The sequence below is a fragment of the Chroicocephalus ridibundus genome, chromosome 28, assembly GCF_963924245.1.
Source record: "Chroicocephalus ridibundus chromosome 28, bChrRid1.1, whole genome shotgun sequence".
NCBI classification, from domain to species: Eukaryota; Metazoa; Chordata; class Aves; order Charadriiformes; family Laridae; genus Chroicocephalus; species Chroicocephalus ridibundus.
Genome location: NC_086311.1, coordinates 482,199 through 498,767, shown reverse-complemented (window position 1 = coordinate 498,767; position 16,569 = coordinate 482,199). Strand labels below are relative to the sequence as shown.

The window sequence follows — 16,569 nt, the reverse complement described above, 5'->3', positions numbered from 1 at the left end:
ATGGCACGGTCGGGGTTGGAAGGGACCTTTCAGATCGTCGAGTCCAAACCCCCAACCTCACGCCGCCAAAACCGCCACCAACCCCCGTCCCTGAGCACGGCGTCTACACGCCTTGTGAATAACTCCAGGGATGGCGACTCAACCCCTTCCCCGGGCAGCCCCGTCCTGGGCTTAATAACCCTTTCCATGAAGAAAATTTCTTTCCCGATATCCAATCTAAACCTCCCCTGGCACAACTTGAGGCCGTTTCCTCTCGTGCTATCGCTTGGGAGAAGAGACCGACCCCCTCCCCGGCTGCCCCCTCCTTCCAGGGAGCTGCGGAGAGCGAGAAGGTCTCCCCTCAGCCCCCGTTTCTCCGGGCTGAACCCCCCCAGCTCCCTCAGCCGCTCCTCACCACACTCGTGCTCCAGACCCTCACCAGCTCCGTCGCCCTTCTCCGGACACGCTCCAGCCCCTCGAGGTCTTTCTTGTCGTGAGGGGCCCAAAACTGGACACAGCCCTCGAGGTGGGGTCTCCCCAGTGCCCAGGACAGGGGGACGGTCACTGCCCCGCTCCTGCTGGCCATGCTGTTCCTGAGACAGGCCGGGATGCTGGTGGCCACCTTGGCACACCGCTGGCCCGTATTCGTCCATCTCTCAACCAACACCCCCAGGTCCTTTTCCCCCGGGCAGCTCTCCAGCCGCTCTGCCCCCAGCCCGGGGCGTCCATGGGGTTGGTGTGACCCAAGGGCAGGACCTGGCACTTGGCCTTGGTGAACCTCACACTTGGCCATTCCCAGGTGTAGCCGTAGTTCCTTACCCAATGATGACCAACAGTGACAGTGGCTAACGCTCCTGTAGAGCTGGTGGTCCTCCGTCCCACCACGGGTCTCCTTCCACTGGCCCGTGGCACCACAATGACCAATGCTGACGGTGGCTAATGCTCCTGTAGAGCTGGTGGCCCTCCATCCCACCACGGGTCTCCTTCCACTGGCCCGTGGCACCACGATGACCAATGCTAACGGTGGCTAACGCTCCTGCAGAGCTGGTGGTCCTCCGTCCCACCACGGGTCTCCTTCCACTGGCCCGTGGCACCACGATGACCAATGCTAATGGTGGCTAACGCTCCTGTAGAGCTGGTGGCCCTCCATCCCACCACGGGTCTCCTTCCACTGGCCCGTGGCACCACGATGACCAATGCTAATGGCGGCTAACGCTCCTGTAGAGCTGGTGGTCCTCCGTCCCACCACGGGTCTCCTTCCACTGGCCCGTGGCACCACGATGACCAATGCTAATGGTGGCTAACGCTCCTGCAGAGCTGGTGGCCCTCCATCCCACCACGGGGCCTCGGGGGAAGATGGGGCCTTGCGCGAGGGTGGGGGTCTCGTACAAGGACGGGCCCTTGCACAAGGACGCAGCCTCACACGGGGACCTTGCACGAGGCTGGGACCACGCACGAGGACGGGGCTTCACCCAGGGAGGGCTTTGCACGAGGGCAGGGTCTCACACGGGGACCTTGCACGAGGGCTTTGCACAAGGACGGGGCCTTGCACACTGGCAGCGCTGGGGGTGTGTGTGTGTGTGGCAGCGCCGTGCAAGCCCCGCCCCCGCGGTGCCGCGAGTGTGCAAGCCCCGCCCCGGCGTGTGCAAGCGCCGCCCTCAACCAACGTGGCGGCGCCCTCCCCGCCTGCCCTCAAGCAACATGGCGGCCTCCTCCCCGCCCCGTCCCCTCCTGCCCGCGAACAACATGGCGGCGCCGGCTTCGCCCCCTTCCGCCGCGCCGCCGCGCTCTGATTGGCCGCTGTTGCCCTCCCCGCGTTCTGATTGGGTGGGGGCGCCGGAAAGGGCGGGCGGGGAGCGCACGTGGCGGCAGCATGGCGGCGGCGGCGGTGGTGAGCGGCGGGCGTTCCCGCTCTCTGCTCCGGCGGCACCGGGCCGAGCCGGGCCCCGCGGCCGCCAGCAATGGCGGGGACAGCAACGGCGTGTCCGGGGTAGGGCGAGAGGGGGCCGGTACCGTGGGGGTATCTCGGTACCAGGGTATGGGAGGGTTTCGGTACCGGCGGGGGGGTGCCGGTGTCGGGAGGGGAGGGTGCCGGTCCCGGGGGCAGTGCCGGTACCGAGGAGTGGGGGTGCCGGTACCGGAAGGGGGGGTACCGGGAGGGGGTGCCGGTACCGGGGGAAGTGTCTCCGTACCAGGGGAGGGGGGGTATCTCGGCACCGGAGGGGAAGGGGTGTCGGTACCGAGGGGGGTGTCCCGGTACCTGGGGGTGGGGGGGGGAGGTGCCGGTACCGGGGGAGGGGGTTGACGGTACCGCAGGGCGGTGTCTCAGTACGGGGCGGAGGGGGTCCGGTACCGGGGGGCGGGTGGGGGACATGTCTCGGTACCGGGGACGGGGGGGGTGTGTGTGTGTCTCGGTCCCGGGGGGGTGTCTCGGTCCCGGTGCCTCGCCCCCCGGTGCCAGCCCGTTTCCGGCAGCGGCAGGACCCGTTCCCCGGCCCGGCCCCGCTGCCCCGGCGCCGGCTGCGGCGGTTCCTGCGGGGCGGCGCCGAGAAGGCGGTGAGTGGCGGGGGGGGGGGGGGGGGGGGCGGAACCGGGGCGGGGGGGGGGGCGGGACACGACTTGGGGATCACGGGGGGGAGACTTGGGGGTCGGAACCGGGGGGGGTGTCTAAGGGCACTTGTGGGTCACGGGAGGGGGGGGACTTAGGGGGCGGGGGGGGAGTAAGTGGGTCTGGGGGGACACTTGGGGGGGGGGGGGGAGGGCGCAGAGAGGAATCGGGGGGCGGGGGGGGGGCAAAGGGGGCGGGGGGGACTTGGGGGTCACGGTGGGGTGGGATCGGGGGGGGCGGACTTGTGGGGTGAGGGTTGGGGGGGGCAGAGATTGGGGGATCCCTTGTGGAAAGAAGTGCGGGGGGGGGGTGGGGAGAGACCCTGGGGGGGTCCTGGGAGGATGGGGGGGGAAAGGGGGGGTCTGGGGGACTTGGGGGTGGGGGGGGGGGAAAGGGGGGGTCTGGGGGACTTGGGGGTCAGAGGTTGGGGGGGGAATTGGGGGACGAGGTGGGGCTTGTGGGGGGGGACGGATGCAAGGGGGTGTGGTGGGGGGAATTGAGGGGGGGGGGCTGCGGGAGGGGGGGAGGTCGTGGCGGGGGGGGGGACACACATGTGGGGGGGGGGAGTGTCCCCGACTCACTGTGTGTGTCGTGTGTCCCCCCCCCAGCCCCGGGCCAGCAGCCAGCGCCTGCGGTGGCACCTGAAGCTGGGGGGGCAGCGGGAGGCGGCGGCGGCCGCCCGGGCGGCTCGGCTGGACCTGCTGCTCCCCGAGGAGCCGGGGTGAGCGTGCGTGTCCCCCCCCCCCCCAGCTCCGTGTCCCCGTCCCCCCCCCCCCTCCGCCACCCAATGTCCCCTCAACGCCCCCCCCCGGCCTCCTTCGACGTCCCCCAGGTTCCTGGAGCCCGACCCCGGCGAGGACACCAGCACCGTCACCCAAGGGGACATCGCCGAGGCCGTGGACATCGCCAGCGCCGCCAAGGTGGGACGCGGGGACACGGCGTGGGGGGTGTGTGTGACATTTTTGGGGGGGGGGACACAAAATGACCCCCCACCCCCCCCCCCTTTCCCTCTCCCGCAGCACTTTGAGCTGCGGCTGGAGCAGTTCGGGCCCTACCGGCTGGATTACACCCGCAACGGGCGGTGAGTGGGGCCAGGCCGGGGTGTGTCCCCCCCCCTTTGTCACACACCCCCCCCCACCTCGTCACCTGTGTCCCCTTCCCCCCCCCCCGACCCACAGGCACCTGCTGCTGGGGGGCCGGCGGGGCCACGTGGCCGCCATGGACTGGCAGACGAAGAGGCTGATGTGCGAGATCAACGTCATGGAGACGGTGACGGACGTGGCGTGAGTGTGCGCGGGGGGGACACGGGGACAACACGCGTGTGAGGAGCCGGGGGGGGGACACACGCGTGTGCGGAGCCGGCGGGGACAGGGACATGGGTGCGCGAAGCCACGCGTGTGGAGCCATGGGGTGTCCCACGTGTTGCAGCACGTGTGTGCGGAGCTGGGGACACGCGTGTGCAGTGTGTGTGTGGAGCTGGGGACACATGTGTGCAAGGCGTGCGCTGAGCTGAGGACACGCGTGTGCGGAGCCATGGGTAGCCCATGTGCAGAGCCAGGGATGCGTGTGTGCGAAGCCACGCGTGTAGAGCCACGGTGCGTCCCACGTGTTGCAGCACATGTGTGCGGAGCTGCGGACACACATGTGTGATGTGTGCGCGGAGCTGAGGACACGCGAGTGCGGAGCCAGGGGTAGCCCATGTGCAGAGCCAGGGATGCGTGTGCGCGAAGCCACGCGTGTGGAGCCATGGTGCGTCCCATGTGTTGCAGCACATGTGCGCGGAGCTGTGGACACACATGTGTGATGTGTGCGTGGAGCTGGGGACACGTGTGTGCAAGGCGTGCGCGGAGCTGAGGACACGCGTGTGCGGAGCCAGGGGTAGCCCATGTGCAGAGCCAGGGATGCGTGTGCACGAAGCCACGCGTGTGGAGCCACGGTGCGTCCCACGTCTTGCAGCACATGTGCGCGGAGCTGTGGACACGCGTGTGCAAGGTGTGCGTGGAGCTGGGGACACGCGTGTGCAAGGTGTGCGTGGAGCTGGGGACACGTGTGTGTGATGTGTGCGCGGAGCTGGGGACACGCGTGTGCGGAGCCACGGGTAGCCCATGTGCAGAGCCAGGGATGCGTGTGCACGAAGCCACGCGTGTGGAGCCACGGTGCGTCCCACGTCTTGCAGCATGTGTGTGCGGAGCTGCGGACACACGTGTGTGATGTGTGTGTGGAGCTGGGGACACGTGTGTGCAAGGCGTGTGTGGAGCTGGGGACACGCGTGTGCGGAGCCAGGGGTAGCCCATGTGCAGAGCCCGGGACGTGTGTGCACGAAGCCACGCGTGTGGAGCCACGGTGCGTCCCACGTCTTGCAGCACGTGTGCGTGGAGCTGGGGACACGCGTGTGCAAGGTGTGCGCGGAGCTGGGGACATGCGTGTGCGGAGCCATGGGTAGCCCATGTGCAGAGCTGGGGACGCGTGTGCGCAAAGCCTCGTGTGTGGAGCCATGGTGCATCCCACATCTTGCAGCACACGTGTGCGGAGCTGGGGACACGCGTGTGCAAGGTGTGCACGGAGCAGGGAACACGCATGTGTGGAGCCACGGGTAGCCCATGTGCAGAGCCAGGGACGCGTGTGCGCAAAGCCTCGTGTGTGGAGCCACGGTGCGTCCCACGTCTTGCAGCACGTGTCCGTGGAGCTGGGGACACGCGTGTGTGATGTGTGCGCGGAGCTGGGGACACGCGTGTGCGGAGCCACGGGTAGCCCATGTGCAGAGCCAGGGATGCGTGTGCACGAAGCCACGCGTGTGGAGCCACGGTGCGTCCCACGTCTTGCAGCACGTGTGTGCGGAGCTGCGGACACACGTGTGTGATGTGTGTGTGGAGCTGGGGACACGTGTGTGCAAGGCATGTGTGGAGCTGGGGACACGCGTGTGCGGAGCCAGGGGTAGCCCATGTGCAGAGCCCGGGACGTGTGTGCACGAAGCCATGCGTGTGGAGCCACGGTGCGTCCCACGTCTTGCAGCACGTGTACGTGGAGCTGGGGACACGCGTGTGCAAGGTGTGCGTGGAGCTGGGGACACGTGTGTGCGGAGCCATGGGTAGCCCACGTGCCGAGCCAGGGACGCGTGTGCACGAAGCCACGCGTGTGGAGCCATGGTGCATCCCACGTCTTGCAGCACGTGTGTGTGGAGGTGGGGACACGTGTGTGCAAGGCGTGCGCAGAGCTGAGGACACGCGTGTGCGGACCCAGGGGTAGCCCATGTGCAGAGCCAGGGATGCGTGTGCACGAAGCCACGCGTGTAGAGCCATGGTGCATCCCACGTGTTGCAGCACATGTGCGCGGAGCTGCGGACACACATGTGTGATGTGTGCGTGGAGCTGGGGACACGTGTGTGCAAGGCGTGCACGGAGCTGAGGACACGCGTGTGCGGAGCCGTGGGTAGCCCATGTGCAGAGCTAGGGATGCGTGTGCACGAAGCCACATGTGTGGAGCCACGGTGCGTCCCATGTGTTGCAGCACATGTGTGCGGAGCTGCGGACACGCATGTGTGATGTGTGTGTGGAGCTGGGGACACGTGTGTGCAAGGCGTGCGTGGAGCTGGGGACACGCGTGTGCGGAGCCAGGGGTAGCCCATGTGCAGAGCCAGGGATGCGTGTGCGCGAAGCCACACGTGTGGAGCCACGGTGCGTCCCACGTCTTGCAGCACGTGTGCGTGGAGCTGGGGACACGCGTGTGCGATGTGTGTGCAGAGCTGGGGACACGCGTGTGCGGAGCCACGGGTAGCCCACGTGCGGAGCCAGGGACACGTGTGTGTGAAGCCATACGTGTGGAGCCATGGTGTGTCCCATGTGTTGCACCACGTGTGTGCGGTCCGGGCACACGCATGTGCAATGTGTGTGCGGAGCCAGGGACATGCGTGTGCAGAACCACGGGGTAGCTCATGTGCAGAGCCAGGACACGCGTGCACACCCCTGCGTGCAGTCACGGACACATGTGTGCAGACCCGTGTGTGGTCATGGGCACGCGTGTCCATCTCTGTGTCAGGTCAGGGGCACGCGTGTCCACCCCATGTGCGGTTGGGGACACCCATTCAAACCCCCGTGTGTGGTCGGGGATACGTGTGTGCACCCTGTGTGCACTCGGGGACCCACGTGTGCAGCCAGGGACATGCGTGTGAACTCTGTGTGTGCTCGGGGACACACGTGTGAACCCCGTGTGCGGCTTGGGACACCCATTCAAACCCTCTTGTGCAGCCAGGGACACACGTGTGCAGCCAGGGACACACGTGTGAACCCCGTGTGCGCTCAGGGACACGCGTGTGTGGCCAGGGACATGTGTGTGAACCCCATGTGTGCTCGGTGACACGCGTGTGAACCCCGTGTGTGGCTGGGGACACCCATTCAAACCCCCGCATGCGGCTGGGGACACATGTGTGTGGCTGGGGACACGTGTGTGAACCCCGTGTGCGGCTGGGGACACGCGTGTGCACCCCGGGACATGCGTGTGCACCCCGTGTGCGCTCGGGGACACCCCTTCAAACCCCCGTGTTCCCCCTCGGGTGCCGCCCGCCGCGTCCCTGTGCCGGTGCCACCCCCCCCCCACCCCATGTGTGTGTGTCTAACCCCCCCCCCCCCGCCCCCCCGTGTCCCCGCAGGTGGCTGCACACGGAGTCGCTGCTGGCGGTGGCTCAGCGCCGCTGGCTCCACGTCTACGACGCGCAGGGGCTGGAGCTCAACGTCCTCAAACGCTTCCCCGCCGTCCTGCGCCTCCAGTTCCTGCCCTACCACTTCCTCCTGGCCACCGCCGTGCGTGTGTGTCCCCCCCCCGGGGGGTCGTGGGGCTCAGGGTTGGGGGGGGGGGGTCATCCTGACATTGTGTGTCCGTGTGTGTCCCCCCCCCCCGACTTTTCCTGTCGCCCCCAGAACGCCCAGGGCTTCCTGCAGTACCTGGACGTGACGGTGGGGCAGGAGGTGGCCGCCATCTGCACGCGGGGGGGGCGCCTGGGGGTGATGGCGCAGAACCCCGCCAACGCCGTCGTGCACCTGGGGCACAGCAACGGTGAGACCCCCCCCCCCCCCACCCCGAAAAAAAAAACATAGGGGGCACCCCATGGATAAATGCCCCCCCACCCCCCAAAATACAGGGGAAATCTCATGGACACTCCCCCTCCCCCAAAACAAAGGGGGCACCCCATGGCCTCAGACCCACCCCCCCCACCCCGAAAAAATAGAGGGGGCACCCCATGGACAGCGCCCCCCCACCCCCCCCAAAATACAGGGGGCACTGAATGGGCTAACCCCCCCCCCCCCCCAAAAATATAGGGGGCACCCCATGGACAGCCCCCCCAAAAATAAAGGGGGCACCCAATGGGCTCAGACCCACCCCCCCCCCCCCAAAAAAATAGAGGGGGCACCCCATGGACAGCCCCCCCCCCCCAAAAATAGAGGGGGCACCTCATGGACAGCCCCCCCCCAATATAAAGGGGGCACCCAATGGGCTCAACCCCCCCCCCCCCAAAAAATATAGGGGGCACCCTATGGCCCCAAACTGTCCCCCCCCCCGCCAAATGGAGGCCTTGTCAATGGGGCCCCCACTCTGGGGGTCCCCAGTGTGTCACCCCCCCCCCCCTCCCCCCAATATGGGGGTCCCCAGTGTGTCTGTCCCCACTCTGGGGGTCCCCAATGCGTCATCTCCCCCCCCCTCCAACTAGGGATGTCCCCAACGTGTCCCCCCCCCAGTGTGTCATCCCCCCCCCAACTAGGGATGTCCCCAACACGTTTGTCCCCACTCTGGGGGTCCCCAGTGTCTGTGTCCCCGTCCCTGTCCCCCCCCCCCACTCTGGGGGTCCCTAATGTGTCCCCACTCTGGGGGTCCCCAGTGTGTGTCCGCCCCCCCCCCCCCGCCCCCAGGATTGTCCCCAACATGTTTGTCCCCACTCTGGGGGTCCCCAGCGTGTGTCCGGCCCCCCCCCCCCCCCCACTAGGAATGTCCCCAACGTGTCTGTCCCTACTCTGGGGGTCCCAAATGTGTCATCCCCCCCCCCACCCCAACTAGGGATGTCCCCAACGTGTGTCCCCCCCCAAATGTGTCATCCCCCCCCCACTAGGGATGTCCCCACTCTGGGGGTCCCCAGTGTCTGTGTCCCCGTGTCATCCCCCCCCCACGCTGGGGGTCCCCAATGTGTCCCCACTCTGGGGGTCCCCAGCGTGTGTCCGGCCCCCCCCCTACTAGGGATGTCCCCAACGTGTCTGTCCCCACTCTGGGGGTCCCCGATGTCTCTATCCCCCAACGTGGGGGTCCCCAGTGCGTGTGTCCGTCCCACCCCCCCCACCCCCCCCCCGCCCTTACACCCTGGGTGTCCCCAACACGTGTGTGTCATCCCCCCCCCCCCCTGGTGTCCCCAGGGACGGTGACGCTGTGGAGCCCCTCGGTGCCGGAGCCGCTGCTGCGGGTGCTGTGTCACCGCGGAGCCCTGCGGGCGCTGGCCGTCGACCCCACCGGCACGTGAGCGCGGGGGGGACATTTCCTTGGGGCGGGGGGGGTGTGTGTCTTGTGGGTGCCGTGTGTCACCTCATCGTGTCCCCTGTCCCCCCCCCCCCCAAGGTACATGGCGTCGGCGGGGCTGGACCGTAAGCTGCGGGTGTGGGACCTGCGGGCGCTGCGGGCGCTGCAGGAGCTGGTGCTGCCGCAGGGCGCCGGGCACCTGGCCTTCAGCCAGCGGGGGCTGCTGGCCGCCGCCTGCGGGGACCTGCTGCAGGTGGGGACACCCCTCTCCCCCCCCCCAGCTCCACCGCCCCCAGGCAACCAACCCCCCTCCCCGGGCAACCACCCCCTGCATCCCCAACACGCATCCTCCCCCCGCCCCCCCCCGACACCCCTAAAGCGCGTGTTTGCCCCTAAAATAGGTGGGTTTTTTTTTTGGTGTCGTCGTCCCGTCCTCCTGTGTCCCCCCCCCTGCTCCCTGGGCAACCAACCCCCCTCCCCGGGCAACCAACACTCCCCCCCCCCCCCCACTGTGTCCCCAACACGCATCTCCTCCCCCGACACCCCTAAAGCGCGTGTTTGCCCCTAAAATAGGTGGGGTTTTTTTTTTGGTGTCGTCGTCCCGTCCTCCTGTCCCCCCCCCTGCTCCCTGGGCAACCAACCCCCCTCCCCGGGCAACCAACACTCCCCCCCCCCCCACTGTGTCCCCAACACGCATCTCCCCCCCCCCAAGCCCCTAAAGCGCGTGTTTGCCCCTAAAATAGGTGGGTTTTTTTTTGGTGTCATTGTGTCGTGTGTCCCGTCCCCCCCCCCCCAGGCAACCAACCCCCGTCCTCGGGCAACCACCCCCCCCTTCCCCCCACCTCTGTGTCCCTGACACACGTCCCCCCACCCTGACACCCCTAAAGCATGTGTTTGCCCCTAAAATAGGTGGGGTGTTTTTTTTTGGTGTTATCATCGTCGTTGTCCCCCGTCCCCCCCCTCCTCCCTGGGCAACCAACCCCCCCTCCCCGGGCAACCAACGGACCCCCCCCCCACCTCTGTGTCCCCGACACCCCTAAAGCGCGTGTTTGCCCCTAAAATAGTTGGGTTTTTTTTTTGGTGTTATCATCGTCGTCGTCCCCCCCCTCCCCGGGCAACCAACCCCCCTCCCCGGGCAACCACCCCCCCCGTGTCCCTGACATGCATCCGCCCCCCCCCACCCTGACACCCCTAAAGCGCGTGTTTGCCCCTAAAATAGGTGGGGTTTTTTGGTGCCATCGTGTGTCCCGTCTCGTCCCCCCCCCCCCGTTCTAAAACCAGGTGTACAAGGGGGTGGGGAAGGCGGCGGCCCCCCCCCAGCTCTACCTCTGCCATCGCCCCCCCCGCCCCCCCCACGGCCTCCGCTTCTGCCCCTTCGAGGACGTCCTGGGCGCCGGCCACGGGCAGGGCTTCACCAGCGTCCTGGTGCCAGGTAAGGGTGGACACCCCCCACCCCCCCCCCCCCACCCAAGGGTGCTACAGATCCGACACCCCCCCCCCCGACCTATTTTGCCCCCCCCCGACCCCCCCCCATAGGTGCCGGCGAGGCCAATTTCGACGCGCTGGAGAACAACCCCTATCGCAGCCGGCGGCAGCGGCAGGAGTGGGAGGTGAAGGCGCTGCTGGAGAAGGTAAGGGGTATTTTTTTGGGGGGGGACAACACCCCCCCCCCCACACACACCCCCTCCAAACCTGCTTGGGGGGGGGGGGCTACATTCCTTGGGCGGGGGGGGCTAAAATTGCAGCGGACCCCCCCGCAAAGTGCTGCCGAATCCCCCCAAAACTGCTGATAACCCACCTCCACCCCCCGCAAAAAAACTCCGGGGGGGGGCCCCAAACTGCTGCCGACCCCCCCAAATGGCTGGGGGGGGTGTGTCCCCAAAAGTGCATCTGTCTTTCCCCCCCCAAAACTGCTGCTGAACCCCCCCCCCCAAAATCACTCCTCACCCCCCCCTAAAGTGTAGCTGGACGCACACGCCCCCCCCCCCCCCCGCCCCAAACTGCTGGGGGGGGCACCCAAAAATGCTCCTCCCCCCCCCCCCCCGCCCCAACCGACTTCTGACCACCCCACAGTGCGGTTGACCCCCCCCAAATCACTGCTGACCCCCCCCCCAAAAGTGCAGCTGCCCCCCCCACCAAAAACATGCAGCTGCCCCCCCCCGCAAACCTGCTGCCCCCCCCAGATCTGCTTCTGACCCCCCCAGACCTGTTTCTGCCCCCCAAAACTGCTTCCCAGCCCCCCCAAACTCCTGCAAACCCCCCCTAAATGGAAGCACCCCCCCCCAAGCTGCTGTCCCCCCCCCAGATCTGCTTCTGACCCCCCCCAGACCTGCTTCCCACCCCCCCAAACTCCTGCAAACCCCCCCTAAATGGAAACACCCCCCCCAACCTGCTGTCCCCCCCCCAGATCTGCTTCTGACCCCCCCCGAATCTGCTTCTGACCCCCCCAACCTGCTGTCCCCCCCCCCAGATCTGCTTCTGACCCCCCCCGAATCTGCTTCTGACCCCCCCAACCTGCTGTCCCCCCCCAGACCTGCTTCTGACCCCCCCTGAATCTGCTTCTGACCCCCCCAACCTGCTTCTGACCCCCCCAACCTGCTTCTGACCCCCCCAGACCTGCTTCTGACCCCCCCCAAATCTGCTTCTGACCCCCCCACCTGCTGTCCTCCCCCCCGACCTGCTTCTGACCCCCCCAACCTGCTGTCCCCCCCCCAGACCTGCTGTCCCCCCCCCAGACCTGCTGTCCTCCCCCCAGACCTGCTTCTGACCCCCCCCCGACCTGCTTCTGACCCCCCCACCTACTTCTGACCCCCCCCCAGACCTGCTTCTGACCCCCCAGACCTGCTTCCCACCCCCCCAAACTCCTGCAAAGCCCCCCTAAACAGCACCATCCCCCCCCCCAAAAAAAAAAACACCACCCCATGCACCTGCCCCCCCCCCCAAAACCTCTTACACCCCTTCCCCCTCCCCATATTTTTATTTTTTTTGCCCCCCCCCAGATCCCGGCGGAGCTGATCACGCTGGACCCGGGGCTGCTGGGGCGCGTGGACACGGCCAGCCTGCAGCAGAAGCGGGACGAGCGCATCCAGCGCCTGGTAACTCTGGTCTTTTTTGGGGGGGGGACACACACACACACACACACGACGCGGTGTCCTTTTCGAGGTACAGACCCTGCTAACCCACCTCCCCCCCCCCCAAAAAAAAAAGGGCTTCGACCCCCAGGCCAAGGGCAAGTTCCAGCCGCGGCGGCGAGCCAAGGGCAGCGGCGTCCTGCAGCGCAAGAGGAAGGTGCAGCAGCAGGAGCAGCGGGTACGGCCTGCGGACCCCCCCACACCCCCATTATTATTTTTTTGGAGGGGGGGGGGGCCACCCTGCCATATTCTGGGTCGTCCCCCCCCCCCCAGGCCGTCATCCGGCAGAGCGTGGAGCAGCGGGAGGAGGAGAGGAAGAAGAAGAAGAAGAAGGAGGAGGAGGAAGGTGGGGGGGGGGCGCCCCCCCCGGCCAAGCGGGGGGCGCTCGAGCGCTTCAAGAAATAATTTATTATTTTTTTTGGAGGGGGGGATCCCCTATGGGGGTCCCTGGTGTCCGTCCCGCCGTCACAACCCCCCCCCCGCCCCGGGGGTCCCCAGAGCGTCCCGAACACACTCTGGGGGTCTCCAGTGTCCCCCCACACACCCCCTGGGGGTCCCCAGAGTGTGTGTGTGTCCCCCCTCCGGGGGTCCCCAATGTGTCAGTGTGTGTTGTTGTGTCCCCCCCCGCCCCCCCCTACTACGGGGGTCCCCAATACGTCAACCTCTGTCTGTCCCCAGCCCGCTCTGGGGGTCCTTAGTGTCCGTCCCCCCCCCGCCACGACTCTGGGCACCCCCAGGGCCCCCCAACCCGGCCCCCCCCATCATTAAAGCCTCTCTGAAACCCCCCCACACACTCCCTGCTGTCCCTGTTGTCCCCAAGCCAGGGGCCACCGCGGGTGGCACCAGCCCCGGGGCCTTTATTGCCCGGTGCCACGCGGGCAGCGCTGCAGCGTCGTCCCCCCGCGATGGCAGCGTCCCCCCGCGATGGCGGCGTCCCCAGGGCCGGGGGGACGCTGCAGCCCCCTGCGACGTCCTCGTCCCCGTTGCAGCAGGACAGGCCATTTGTGACACCGCAGCCCCTCGACCACGCGACGTCCCCGTCCCCGCTGCGGCCCGGAGCTGCTGGAGGCCACGTGGCCCCTGCGATGTCCTTGTCCCCGCCGCGGCTGGTCATTGGGGACGCCGCAGCCCTCGTGATGTCCTCGTCCCCCGCTGCGCTGGGGCCGCTGCTTCCAGACGCCACGTCCTGGGGCTGCCGCAGCTCCCGGAGCCCCCTGCGACGTCCTCGTCCCCGCTGCGCCGGGGCGGGTCGTTTGGGACGCTGCAGCCCCTCAAACGCCCGCAGCCCCACGCAACGTCCCCGTCCCCGCTGCGCCGGTGCCAGTCCTTCAGCGCGCTGCAGCCCCTGCGATGTCCTCGTCCCCGCTGCCGCTTCCAGACGCCACAACCCATCCCCGCTGCAGCTCCCGGAGCCCCCTGCGACGTCCTCGTCCCTGCTGCCGCTTCCAGAGGCCGCGTCCTGGGGCTGCTGCAGCTCCCGGAGCCCCCTGCGATGTCCTCGTCCCCGCTGCGCCGGTGCCAGTCCTTCAGCGCGCTGCAGCCCCTGCGACATCCTCGTCCCCGCTGCCGCTTCCAGACGCCGCATCCCATCCCCGCTGCAGCTCCTGGAGCCCCCAGCGACGTCCTCGTCCCCGTTGCAGCGGGACATATCATTTGCGACGCCGCAGCCCCGTCACCGCTGCGGCCCCTCGACCACACGCAGCCCCAGGCGACGTCCCCGTCCCCGCTGCAGCTGCTCGTTTGGGACGCCGCAGCCCCTCAAACACACGCAGCCCCCTGCGACGTCCTCGTCCCCGCTGCGCCAGTGCCAGTCCCTCAGCGCGCTGCATCCCCTGCGACGTCCTCGTCCCCGCTGTGGCCCGGGGCTGCTGGAGGCCACCCAGCCCCCTGCGATGTCCCCGTCCCCGCTGCGCCAGTGCCAGTCCCTCAGCGCGCTGCTTCCCCTGCGACGTCCTCGTCCCCGCTGCGCCAGTGCCAGTCCTTCAGCGCGCTGCAGCCCCTGCGACGTCCTCGTCCCCGCTGTGGCCCAGGGCCGCCGGAGGTCCCGCGGCCCCCCCCCCCCCCGCCCCAACCCTGCGACGTCCTCGTCCCCTCTGCACCGGGGCTGCCGCAGCCCCCGCAGCGTCCCTGCCCACCTTGTCCCGTCCCCGCCGTCACCCCCAGAGCCACTCGGCAGCGGCCATCAGCCGGCAGCGCAGCACCCCCAGCGCCCGCTGCAGCCCGCTGCACCCCCCGCCCCCCCCCCCGCAGCAGCCCCCAGACCCCCCGCAGCTCGCCGGGGCCCAGCCGGTGGGCGCTGAACATCACCTCCCCGTAGCAGCACCCGTCGGGGGGGAAGCGCGCCGAGCCCCCCATGCGCGCCGAGTGCCGGGGGGTCACGCCGGCGCGGCGGGCGCACAGGCCCACCCAGACGTCCTCGGGGCGACGGGGGGACGTGGGGGGCGGCCGCCAGCACCGCCGCCGCCGCCGCCCGCGAGAGGACGTAGGCTGTGCCGCTGCAGTAAGGGGGGAAGGCGGCGGCCGGGTAAAGGGCGACGGGGACGTGGTGGCGACCCCGGGGGTCCCGATCCGGGCGCACCCACCAGTGCACCCGCCCCAGGTAAAGGCGGCGGGGGTGGCGGCCCCCCGCCAGGTAGCTCGTTAGGGCCGGCAGGTTGACGAAGACGTCGTCGTCGGCCTTGAGGAGGAAGGGGGCGGCGGGGCAGCGGGCGGCCGCCCAGCGCAGCAGCAGCAGCGTCTTGCGGACGAGGCCGGGGTAAGTGTCGGGAAGGGGCCCTGCAGCAGGTCCCCGAAACGTCGGGCTTCGGCCCCCAGCGCCTCCTGCTCCTCCGGCCCCCCCGGCACCCCCAGCACGAAGAGGGTGCGGTGGGGAGCCCCCCCCCCGGCCCCAGGGTGGGGGGGCCGTGGCGTTGCCCCCCCAGGTGTCGCGCACGGCCTGGCGGCGGGCGGCGTGGGAGGGGGCGCTGGGCACCAGCACCAGCAGGAAGGGGGGGGTCGGGCCGCAGGGGGGGGGAGAAGGCAGGAGGAGGAAGGGGGGGGGACCGCCGCGGGGCCAGGCGTCCCCCCCGGCGCCGATGTCACCGTCGGCCGCGCTGATGTCATCGCGCCCCCCGCCACCCCCGGCCTTCGCACCCCCAGCGAGGTCTGCGGCCTTCCCGTCGTCCCCCCCCCCGGCTTGAAGCCCCCCCCGATTTTGAAGCTCCCCCCCCAGTTTACAGCCCCCCACCAGTCCGCAGCCCCCCCCATCATTTACCGCCCCAGCAAGGCTGGAACCGTTCGTCACCCCCCGCCCGCCGCCTGCAGCCCCCCATCCATTTCCAGGCCCCCCCCGAGCTGCAACCCCCCCCCACGCTGCCAGGCCGGCCGCCCCCCACCCCCCCCAGCTGCCACCCCCGCCTCGACGTCCCCCCCGGCTTCCCCCCAGTCGTCGCCCCCCCCCCAGGCCGCCAGCGCCGCCGACAGCAGCTCCTCCCCGCCGCCCCCCCCCCGCCAGCCCCAGCCCCACCAGCGCCAGCGCCAGCACCGCCCCCGCCCGGCCAACGCCCCGCCCGCCGCCGCCGCCGCCGCCGCCGCCACATCACCGGGGAGGGGGGCGGGGGGGGGGTCGGTCCGTGTGTCCCCCCCGGGCCCGCGGACGCGGGAAGACACGCGTGGGCGCCGATTGCGCGGGAAAAGCGGCTGCGCGCATGCGCGGCGAGCCGGGGGGGGGGGCCGGGAGGACGCGGAAGGGGCGGGGCGCTGCGCGGAGGGGGCGTGGTCTCGCCTGAAGGCAGCGCGCTATTGGCTGAGAGGGCGCGGCCCTGGACTAGGGGGCGTGGCTAAGGTGTGTGGGCGTGGCGTATTGCTCAGAGGGGCCCGGCGCTGGGGGCGTGGTCCCGGCTGAAGGCAGCGCGCTATTGGCTGAGAGGGCGCGGCGCCGGCCTAGGGGGGCGTGGCGTATAGCGCGGAGGGGGCCTGGCGCGGGGGGCGTGGTCTCGGCTGAAGACAGTGCGCTATTGGCTGAGAGGCGCGGCGCCGGCCTAGGGGGCGTGGCCGTGGTGCGGAGGGGGCGTGGTCTGGTCACGGAGGGGCCGCCGGAACGCCGATTGCGCACGCGCGGGGAGGGGCAGCGTCGCGTCACGTGGTCGGCGTGGGGTGGGCGTGACCGGAAGCGGTTCCTGCGTGAGGCGAGCGGAGAGGTCTGGGGGGGCCCTGTGGGGCTGGGGGGGGCCCTGTCGGGGTCGGGATGGGGTTCGTAGGGCTCTATGGGGCTGGGGGGGGTCTGTGGGAGACCCATGGGGGTCTGTGGGGGGGTCTAAGGGGGCCCCGTGGGCTGTCGGGGCGACCACGGGGGTGTGGAGAGGCCTTATGGGGGCC

At 69.5% G+C, this 16,569-nt stretch overlaps 1 protein-coding gene across 1 annotated transcript; it reads left to right on the top strand.

The window, feature by feature from the left end:
• Positions 1-1,276: 1,276 nt before the first annotated feature.
• WDR46 (WD repeat domain 46) lies at positions 1,277-12,923 on the top strand. Its single transcript, XM_063318687.1, has 15 exons — positions 1,277-1,969; positions 2,455-2,535; positions 3,196-3,308; positions 3,420-3,507; positions 3,607-3,668; positions 3,766-3,870; positions 7,233-7,383; positions 7,501-7,636; positions 8,983-9,082; positions 9,182-9,335; positions 10,364-10,514; positions 10,619-10,713; positions 12,082-12,177; positions 12,290-12,391; positions 12,487-12,923. Exons 1-15 carry the CDS (start codon positions 1,853-1,855, stop codon positions 12,616-12,618), a joined length of 1,683 nt encoding a protein of 560 aa, XP_063174757.1. The 5' UTR covers positions 1,277-1,852; the 3' UTR covers positions 12,619-12,923.
• The last annotated feature ends 3,646 nt before the right edge of the window (positions 12,924-16,569 follow it).

Bases quoted from the DNA above. Each gene is read 5' to 3' on its own strand.
- WDR46 (XM_063318687.1), top strand. From the start codon at position 1,853: ATGGCGGCGGCGGCGGTGGTGAGCGGCGGGCGTTCCCGCTCTCTGCTC. The intron at 3,309-3,419 runs GTGAGCGTGCGT...GACGTCCCCCAG, and splicing joins CTGCTCCCCGAGGAGCCGGG to GTTCCTGGAGCCCGACCCCG. The intron at 3,669-3,765 runs GTGAGTGGGGCC...CCCGACCCACAG, and splicing joins GATTACACCCGCAACGGGCG to GCACCTGCTGCTGGGGGGCC.